At 49.3% G+C, this 10,046-nt stretch overlaps 1 protein-coding gene, 1 long non-coding RNA gene and 1 pseudogene across 6 annotated transcripts in view; 2 read left to right on the forward strand and 1 right to left on the reverse strand.

Annotated features, from left to right (window-relative positions):
- The window catches only part of LOC101345854 (class I histocompatibility antigen, Gogo-B*0101 alpha chain-like), a 113,875-nt gene extending 108,295 nt beyond the window's left edge, over window positions 1-5,580 (reverse strand). For 2 of the 4 annotated variants that reach the window (XM_023725293.1, XM_023725292.1), the window contains exons 1-4: window positions 5,444-5,580; window positions 4,870-5,139; window positions 4,343-4,618; window positions 3,409-3,684 (exon numbers count right to left, since the gene is read on the reverse strand). In XM_023725293.1, coding sequence (XP_023581061.1) covers window positions 3,409-3,684; window positions 4,343-4,618; window positions 4,870-5,139; window positions 5,444-5,507 — 886 coding nt within the window. In that variant the 5' untranslated portion in view covers window positions 5,508-5,580. Of the gene's footprint in view, window positions 1-2,070; window positions 2,352-2,518; window positions 2,565-2,710; window positions 2,869-3,178; window positions 3,290-3,408; window positions 3,685-4,342; window positions 4,619-4,869; window positions 5,140-5,443 lie in introns of those variants that run through there. The other 2 variants (XR_002822936.1, XM_023725294.1) reach the window with 2 other exon arrangements.
- LOC101345602 (3-ketodihydrosphingosine reductase pseudogene) lies at window positions 683-2,071 on the forward strand (annotated as a pseudogene).
- A 90-nt stretch (window positions 5,581-5,670) lies between the features above and the next one.
- LOC111819185 (uncharacterized) lies at window positions 5,671-8,790 on the forward strand. 2 transcript variants are annotated; one of them, XR_002822941.1, is made up of 3 exons: window positions 5,671-5,775; window positions 7,503-7,611; window positions 7,906-8,790. It is a non-coding gene; the product is annotated as an uncharacterized LOC111819185 (long non-coding RNA). The 2 variants fall into 2 exon arrangements; XR_002822940.1 differs by having other exon boundaries at window positions 5,725-6,022.
- The last annotated feature ends 1,256 nt before the right edge of the window (window positions 8,791-10,046 follow it).

Here is a 10,046-nt window from a genome sequence, read left to right on the forward strand (position 1 = left end):
TTCCCCAGGCATCCTCATGGCTAATTCCCTCATGTCCTTCAAATCTTTCCTCAAAGGCCACTTCTCAGTGAGACCCACGCCGACCACCTGAGTTACAGCAGTCATCTTCCCTCTCCTCTCAGACCGACACTCTGGATCACCTTACCCATAGCACTTCCCTCCTTCCAACATAAACACTTCCCTTATTTACTATGCTCATCGCCCTGGTGGTGCACTGGTCAAGAGCTATGGTGAACTATGGCTGTGAACCAAAAGGTCAGCAGTTCAAATCCACCAGCCACTCCTTGGAACCCCTATGGGGCAGCTCTATTCTGTCCCGCATGGTCACTGTGAGTCGGAATTGACGGCAATGGATATAGTCTCTAGTCTCTCTCCAGTAGAAAGGCTGCCAATTGTTGTCTGGTTTTAGTTCCCTGATGTTGCCCAGATGCAAATATATCTGGCCCTCAGCAACTATCAGTAGAATGAATGATCAATGCAGTGTAGCCCACCTCCCTATTCTAGAGACAGTGTCTTTACTGATGTAGCCTCAGTCCAAATGCTGTTCTGTGGCAGCTGCAGCACGTCCACTCACACTAACATTAATGTCAACTCTACTTTTCCTGTACGTAGCTCTCCACTCCCTTTCTCCATCCCCTCCCTACTGCCCACCTACAGCACACAATTTCATTTCCCTCTGCAGACAAGAATGATCCTAGGGGTTACGGGCCCTATTTTACAAACAATGGTGAACTTAAATTAGACTCTAACTTATGAATCCACAAGGTTGGATTGGGTCAGCACTAGGATTATGGAGCTAAGGGCAGGGAGAGAGGTAGGCGAGCAGAGGATGGAAACATAACAGGAACTTATCTAAAACAAGAAACTGTCACATCCCTCTCCCTCATTCCAGAATCATGCTTCTTAAAAATATTGGGAGCCCGTTCCTGCTGTGCCCACCGGGCAGCGCGGAGCTGAGCCCGAGCCCTGCACGGCCCCGGCCCGCCGCCCCAGCCCGTCCCCGCGATGCTGCTGCTGGTGGCCGCCTTCCTCGTAGCCTTCGTGCTGCTGCTCTACGTGGTGTCCCCGCTTATCAGCCCCAAGCCCCTCGCGCTGCCCGGAGTGCATGTGGTGGTTACAGGAGGCTCCAGTGGCATCGGAAAGTGTATTGCTATTGAGTGCTATAGACAAGGGGCGTTTATCACTCTGGTGGCACGAAATGAGGACAAGCTGCTGCAGGCCAAGAAAGAAACTGAAAAGCAGTCTGTTGATGGTAAACAGGTGGTGCTTTGTATCAGTCGATGTATCTCAAGACTACAACCAAGTAGAGAACGTCATAAAACAAGCCCAGGAAATACTGGGTCCAGTGGACATGCTTGTAAACTGTGCAGGAATGTCACTTTCAGGAAAATTGGAAGAGCTGGAAGTTAGTACTTTTGAAGGACTAATGAGCATCAACTACCTGGGCAGCGTGTACCCCAGCCGCACAGTGATCACCACCATGAAGGAGCACCACGCGGGCAGGAGCGTCTCTGTGTCCTCCCAGGCGAGACAGCTGGGTTTATTCGGCTTCACGGCCTACTCTTCGTCCAAGTTCGCCTTAAGGGGATTAGCTGAAGCTTTGCAGATGGAGATGAAATTGTATAACATCTATGTTGCAGCGGCCTACCTACCAGACACAGACACCCCCGGGCTCACAGAAGAAAACAAAACAAAGCCTTTGGAGACTCAATCTATTTCAGAGACCATATCTGTCTGCAAACCAGAGCAGGTTGCCAAACAAATCGTTAAAGATGCCATACAAGGCAATTTCACAGTTCCGTGGGCTCAGATGGGTACGTGCTCTCGTCCCTGACCTGTGGAATGGCTCCAGTAACTTCTGTCACTGAAGGGCTCCAGCAGGTGGTGACCATGGGTCTTTTCCGCAGGATCCCTTTGTTTTACCTTGGAAGCTTCAATAGCATAGTCTGTCGCTGCATGATGCAAAGAGCAAAATCTGACGTTGCAGACAAAGCTGCCTGATTCTTATCCCTCGGAAAAAGGACTGTTTCTCAGTAATGTGGACAGCTTGCTGCTAAGTGAGGCTCACTTTTCCTGCAGCTCAGAGCAAGAGAAGTTACAACAGGGATGGAGACATCCTGGCCCTGTCTCTGCGGGAACCGGAAACGTAGATCCAGGGGAGAGGACACAGGTCAGTGTGAGGAGGGCGTCCTGGTGGGCAACGGTGGGGGAGTCCCACCACATCCTCACATTATGATGATAGGAACGCAGGTACATTCAAAAACCAGTTGCAGCAACGGAAGCCTTGAATCACAAAGTGGGTGTGAACAATCGTGTATCACTTCAGTCCCACACAACTCAGCGGTCTCACACTACAGAAAACAGTAAGTATAAACAAATTCACGTCAGTCACTCTAAGTGTTGACACTCTGAACATCCTACCAAATGATCAAAATGTCCAGATGAAAAGTATCCCCATAACCCAGTCATGTTCCCTCTGCCCCAACCCCTGCCCATGTCAGGCCATCCAGGGTTTCACCTTTAGGCTGTGAGAGACACATCAGAGCCCTGGGCACTGTCGCTGCCTGGAGAAGAACAAAAACATTACCTGGTCAGAGCTCACAGGAGGAGATGAGACTAAAGAAGGAAATATGAGGTGGGGGGGCTCTCCCACGGGGTTCCATCTATACTATCCCAAGGGTCTCAGGATCAGCCCACATCCCTCACTTACTTGCAGCCTGAGTGTAGCTTCTTCCCTTTTCACCTGGGGGAAGAAAACATCCTGTGAGAGAGCAGGGCGGAGCCAGGACCAGGAGGTCCTAGAAGAATCCACTAGTCATGGACCCCCCAGCAAGTTTCCAGAACTCTGACTGCAGACCCACAGAAGGACTAGGAAACAAAAGCAAAGGAGATATGTGGGGTTGAACCAACCACTCTCCTAGAGATCTGTCCTGAGCAGGGACATTCCCTCTGATCTGCAACTGTGGGAATCAGGTCCCCAAAACAAAAACCATCTAATGTGAAAAACTTACCTTCACCTACACACGTGATTTACATGTCAGCACAAGGCCCCAGGCTGGGTAAGCGCATGTGTGTGTATGACACCTCCCAATAAAGAGGCAGAAGATGTGCAAACTCCTACTTGGGGATCGAAACCCTCCAGTTGGATAAGAAAACTCAGACCCTACTCCCATCTCTACCTGAGCTCTTCTTCCTCAAGATCACAACTGCAGCCACATAGCTCCAACAACCAGCAGTCCAAAGACAACCAGGCCAGCAACAATTCCCATGATGGACTGAGGAGGTGGCTCTGGGAAGAGAAGGGAAGGCGAAGGGTCCTGAACGACAGTTCTCAGCCCCAACCCTGCTGGAAGTCTCCAGAAAGGCTCATGCTTTCCAAGAAAAGTCTCCGCCCCCGTCCCCTTTTACCCCATTTCAGGGTGCGAGGCTCAGTCAGCCCCTCGTGCTGCACACGACATGCGTATCTTTGCTCCTCTCCGGAGGGCACCACGATGGCTGCCCACTTCTGGAAGGTCCCGTCCCCCGCAGGCCTGGTCTCCACAAGCTCCACGTCCTGGGTCTGGTCCTCCTCGTCCCGCTGCCAGGTCAGGGTGATATCCGCTGGGTAGAAGCCCAGAGCCCAGCACCTCAGTGTGGCCTCACGGTCAGAGATGGGGTGGTGGGTCACATCTGTCTTTGGGGGGTCTGAGGAGAAAAGTAAGAAAATTCAGAAACTCTGCATTTTGTCCCATGGACCACGGAAGCAGGGCTCATGTGACCATGCTAACATTGGACAGAACATTTGGGTGAAGAGAGGGAGTGTCAAACCCAGACACTACTCTGAACTCAGGGGTCTGGAATATTCTCTTCCTTAGAAAGTTCTAGAATCTAGGTGAGACTGCCTGGTCGAGTAGGATCCAGGTCTGAGGAGAGCAGGGGCTTCTGGCCCTGACCTGGGTGGTGACCCAAAAACTCAGAAAAGGTGGAGTCAGACCACCAAAGAGGTTGGTTGGGTGTGGAGCAGAGAACAAGGGCAGAGAACAAGTCCCTGGCGGTTACCAAGACCACTGCCAGGGTCAAAGGATCTGCTGATCAGCTCTTTCAGGAATCCTCTCCCCCACTGTCCCTAGAGAGACTGGATCCCTTAACTGTCTCTGACAGAAACGCATGTTCTCTGGGTGAGTCACTCTCTAGTGCAGATTCTCCGAATAGGGGCCGACTCCTCCCTCTCCCCGACCCTTGGGATAGTGGGAAGGGGTATTCAGGTGTCTGTCCCATTTCCCTTCTCTCCCTATGAGAGGCCAGCTAGGGGAACAGCCTCGGCCAAGGGGAGACATGAGAGTCACCCTACAGCCCTTCGCACCTGCGCGCTGCAGCATCTCCTTCCCGTTCTCCAGGTACCTAAGGAGCCACTCCACACACGTGCCCTCCAAGTAGGCCTTCATATTCTCGGCCTCCCGGGCCTCCTCCCACTTGCGCTCGGTGATCTGAGCAGCCGTGTCCGCCGCCGTCCAGGTGTGCATGTCCTCGTTCAGGGCGATGTAGTCGGCGCCATCATAGGCCCACTGATCGTACCCGCGGAGGACGCGCCCATCGGGCCCCACTTCACAGCCAAACATCTCCTGGAGGGTGTGAGACCCTGGCCCCGCCCCCGCGGTCAGCGCGTCCCCGCGCTCAGCCCCGCCCCCCCCCCGACCGGCCGGGACTGGGCAGAGCCCGTTTGGGTCTAAACTGAAAACGAAACCGGAGCGAACCCCGGCGGCTCTTCCCGGGTCCAGGGGCTGGGCAGGTCCCGCGGCCTCGGGGGGAAGTTCGGACCCGGAGACTCGGGGCGACCCGTCCGTGGGGACGAGGGGACCCTGACCTCCGACCCGGGCCAGCGTCACTCACCGGCGTCGCTCTGGTTGTAGTAGCCGAGCGCGGTCCGCAGGTTCCGTCGGAAAGTCTGTGCGGCGCCCTGGACGTTCCGTGTGCTCAGGTCCCAATACTCCGGCCCCTCCCGCTCGATCCACGGCGCCCGCGGCTCCATCCTCGGATTCGCGGCGTCGCTGTCGAACCGCACGAACTGCGTGTCGTCCACGTAGCCGACAGCGATGAAGCGGGGCTCCCCGCGGCCGGGCCGGGACACGGCGGTGTAGAAATACCTCAGGGAGTGGGAGCCTGCGGGCGGGGAGCGGCTGAGACCACCGACCCCGCTTCCCGCGGGGCGCCCGGGTCCGGGGTCGATGGGGGAGGATGGAGGAGGGGGGCTCGTGGCCGGAGAAGGGGCGGCGGGAGGAGCAGAGCCGGGACGTCTCGGGGGGGGAGGGAAGGGGGCGGGGGAGGGTGGTCGAACGGGCGGAGGGGAGAGTTGTCTGAGCGGGGGCAGCAGGGACGCGGCTTCCCCGAGGGTCCTGCGTCCCCCGCGACGGTCCCCTCGCTCCTCCCTCCGCAGAGGCCGTTTCCCTCCCAACCCTGCACTCACCTGCCCGGGTCTGGGTCAGGGCCAGGGCCCCCGAGAGCAGCAGCAGGAGGATCTGGGACGCCATGACCCTGAACACTGAATTCTGGCGACACTGAGTTCTTGCAGGTTCGTGCGGACCTTACAGCCAGGAACCGAGGAGACACTGATTGGCTACTGCAGAAACCAGACACTCAATGGGAGTAAGAACTGGCGTCTCGTCATGTGCGTCCGGGCAAAAAGAAGTGACACAGGTTGTGAGAGCGAGAAAGCGAAACTCCCGGGAGATGGGGAATCCCCAGCGCTGGGCTTTCTGACTGCGGACACCGCCCTCCGGGCCTGAGAGCCAAGCCCGGGTATTAGGACTTTGTCCTGATCCCTCTCCTCCTATACCGACCACTCTGTCACACTGGCTCCCTGAGTCCTACCCTAGGCTGTCTGAGGAAACCGGGGAGAGAACCCCAGGCTGGGGCCAGGCCTTTTCCTCCTCTTCCCTTCTTGGAATGCCTTTCGCTGAACTGGACTCCCAACTCCCACCCGTTTCTTCTCCCCATTGGACTCCTCTAGAAGAAAATTCACCCGCAGAGAACTTCATGCCAGAGAGTGAGCTCACCTTAGCAATGGGGTGGAAGGACAAGGGTTTCCTCTTTAAACCCAGAAGTGCTTGTGTCTGAAGACACCACATAGATAGTCCCATAGAGACGAGTTTCTTTTTTATTAACGGCAGTGAGTAGCTCAATTTTGATAACCCCAAACCATCAGGAATCTAATCTGTAAGAATAGTAATTTTGTCCATTTTTGTATGAATGTGTCTGAAAGGCTCTGCAGTCAGGCTCCGGAAGTTGCAAAGTTTCACTTTCCCAAACAATGTATCTCTGCCTCCTGGGTTAGTGTATATCAAAATTGTCTTCCTTTCATAGCCCTGAGTTTGTCTGAGTCCCACACCTATCTTCAGTACAAAGAAGCCCATGAAAACGTAGTTTGTTACTGTATGTTTTAACCAGAAGAGTGTAGGAACCTTAACCTCAAAGTTCCAAGTGTTCAGTCCAGTCAAAATGCTTTCACCAGTGCACACGCATTGACTGTGTGTATGAATTCTTAATATCTAAAGGATATAACGGAAAGGTTGGCAGTTCGAGCCCACCCAGGGGCACTGGGGAAGAAAAGGCCTGTTGATCTGTTTCCCTTAAGATTTCAGCCAAGAAAACCCTATGGAGCAGTTCTACTCTATAACACAAGGGGTTTGGCATTAGCACAAGACGACAACAAGGATGTCTGTTTTTCATTGGGTCACTTGGTATTGATATTTTCTCTAACCTGGTTAACATGAGGAGGCAATTCATTTTTAGGTAATCCCACAGAGTGTATTAAATATCAAATGCAAACAATACCCAGCTAGATAATTACATATATATATTTATTAAAAATCTATAAAACTACATACTTGAAATTTCCACTGCTTATAATTCTTTACTTCTGCTTCTTTCCTAGCATCCTGCTTCACCAGCCTTTCTCTCTGTCTCTCTCCTCCCTCAGGCCCTCTTCTCACCTTGGTCTCCACCACCCTCTCACTCTTGAACTGCAGCACTAGCGCCACCCGTCCCTGCCCCACACAGACTAGTCCCCCTATAGTGGTCAGCCATCCTGCTAAGGTAGTTCAAATTGTGCCGTTAATTCACTTAAAAGGCTCTAGTGGCTCCCGTGTCATTCATGTAAAAACTCTACAATGCAAGGTCCATGAACACAGCAGGTTTGGGCTGTTTTGTGCAGAGTATGTAGAGCGTGCCTGTACATAGTAGGCATTAAAGTAATTTTTGGATGAATGGATGAATGACAAATACGATTGTAGAAAATTTTACTTGCATCACATAAAAATCACAAAATGGAAAATACAAAAACAGAAATTAGGAAAGATTTGATTTTATGCAGCTAGTGTGCATGACAGTTGATAACTTCATTCAGTGGAGAAAATGCCATGTGCTTATCCATGGCGGAACTGAGCCTGTGTGTTAGTTTTCTACTGCTGCGTAACAAATTGCCACAAACTTAGTGGCATAAAACAGCAGCCATTTTTTGTTCACAGTTCTGTATGTCAGCTGTCCAGGCGTGGTGTGGATGGATTCTCTGATCAGGGTTTCACAAACTTGTGCTCTCATCTGGAACTCAGGATTCTCCTCCAAGCTTCTACAGAGGTATTTGCAGAATTCTGTTTCTTGCAGGTGTAGTCCTGACATCCTCGTTTCCTTACTAGATGTCAGGGAGGAGGTCCTCCCAACTCTTGTTGGCCACCATCATTCCTTGCCATGTTGCCCCTCCGTCTTCAAGCCCATAGTGTAGACCCTCCCTCACAGTGAGCCCCTATCACCCTTTGAATCTCTTTGCTCAGGAAGAGCCCAGTCCTTTTAAGGGCTCACCTATTCGATAATCTTTCTGTTTTAAGGTCAACTGATTTGGACCTTTCTTACATCTGCAAAATCTCTTCACAGCAGCAGGTCCATTGGTGTTTGATTGAATAACTAGGGGAAGATGAATAACCAGAAGATCAATTCATATCATGGGGGCCATCTTGGAATCCGCTCAGCATGGCCTGGTGTTTCCTTTTGTGTTTTATTTGGTTACAATTGGAAATAGAAGTTCAAGTAAATAGATTGTTGTGATTGGTAATAAAATACAATCTGTCGACTTAGCCTTGAAATTATTCTTAAATTTGAAAATCAAGTAATGATACGTTTAATATCTCATAGCTAATTTAGAGCAAATCAAAATTAACATGCAATAATTCCTTATTCTCTTTGGACACAGTATTAGTTATCTGCTTTTGCCTAACAAATTCCCCAAAACTTAGCAACTAAAGGCAATAAACATTTTTCTTCCAGTTTCCAAGGGTCGGTAATCAGGGAAGTTTACCTGAGTGTTTGTGGTTCAGCACCTCTCAAGAAGTTATAGCCGAGACGTCGGCCAGGGCTGCATCATCTGAAGGCTTGGCTGGGGCTGCGGCATCCGCATCTGATACGGCTCACTCGTGGCTGTTGAGAGAGGCCTCAGTTCCTCAATGGCTGGTCCCAGGAGGTGTATGATACAGCAGCTGGCTTCCGCCAGAGCAAGTGATCTGAGAGAGACCAAGATGGAAATCACAATCTGTTTTGTCTCCTAGACTCGGAGATAAAACTCTATTCCTAAGACCAGTCTACCCTTTAAGAGGAGAGAATTAAGCTCCACTTTTGATGGGAAGAGGATCAAAGAATTATATGTTAAAACCAAAATTAAAATTAAGTATCATTTCAGGATTTTGTAAATTAAATGCTGCTTTTTATCTAATTATTGTTCCTTACTGCTTCACGTTTAAAAAAAAGTAATGATTAAAAGTTTGAGACAGACGAGAGAGACACAGATATTTCATTCTTCTTGAAAATGCCTTTATTAATAATATTTTCTTCATTATTTTACAACAATGTTGAAAATGTAGAGTAGCTAGAGTAAATGGCTTGGGTGCCATAACAATAATGCTTTTAAGATAATAACTATCTTTGTTTTTTTCTTGAACTTTTAAAATTAGATTGTTAAGAATGCAAAAAATATTAGCTAATAAGTGACAATTTTCGCATTCAAGTATCATCTTCAAAAATATTTGCCTAATGAGATTGATTTTCAGCTAGAAAAATGTGAAGTTCATACCTCAGTGTGTGCACCTACCTTAGTATCACAGTGACACTTCGGATGTGATGTGGTTGGCAAAAAGGTGAACTCCAATCTGGGAACGAAATGTTTTCAAACACCTGACTATTGATCAGGCATTCTATAATAAATCTAACGTCTTTCACCGTGATTTTCAATGTGATTTACTAGAAGTGATTTAGACACTGGAGTGATTCTAAAAAGCAATCTTATTATGTGCTTTTAGAATTTTTTAAAGCAGTTTTATGCATTTGCCATTTGTACTTGCTAGGCTATCATTGGTTATTTATTATTTTTTCCGGTTTAATTTATATTGATCAACAATGTGCTTTTCTCATTCAGTAAGTGTACTTAATACAGTTGTATGTGAGCTTAAGTGTAAGGAACACAACAAATCCTTCATAAGATAGAATTAACCCCGTACGTCAAACTGAACACTGTACACCAGAAAATCAGTAGAGACACCGGTGAGTAGAAGTTCAAGTGACCTATTTCTGTTGTTAGTTGCCAGTGAGCGGGCCCCCGACTCACAGTAACCCCATGCACAACGGAACAAATCACTACTTGGTCCTGCCCCACCCCCATGATCAGTTGCAAATCAAATAATGTTCTGATCCATAGGGTTTTCTCTGGCTGATTTTCAAAAGTAGATTGCCAGGCCTTTCTCCCTAGTCTCTCTTAGTCTGTAGGCTCCACTGAAACCTGTCCATCGTGGGTGACCCTGCTGCTATTTGAAATACTGGTGGCATAGCTTCCAGCATACTTTTCACAATTCCCCTGTCCTCTCTCTGACATGGCTCATAACAATTGACTGTGGCTTTGTTCCAATGTGAGTAGGTCCTTGCAATGAACATTGGTATTTTATTTTCTCTTTAAAAAAAAAACAGTAATGGTTCATAAGTTTCACTTTGAAAAGTTCCAGTTTAAGGAATTATGATACAATAAATACCTG

Source organism: Trichechus manatus, unplaced genomic scaffold (genome assembly GCF_000243295.1).
Source record: "Trichechus manatus latirostris isolate Lorelei unplaced genomic scaffold, TriManLat1.0 scaffold00295, whole genome shotgun sequence".
NCBI lineage: Eukaryota > Metazoa > Chordata > Mammalia > Sirenia > Trichechidae > Trichechus > Trichechus manatus.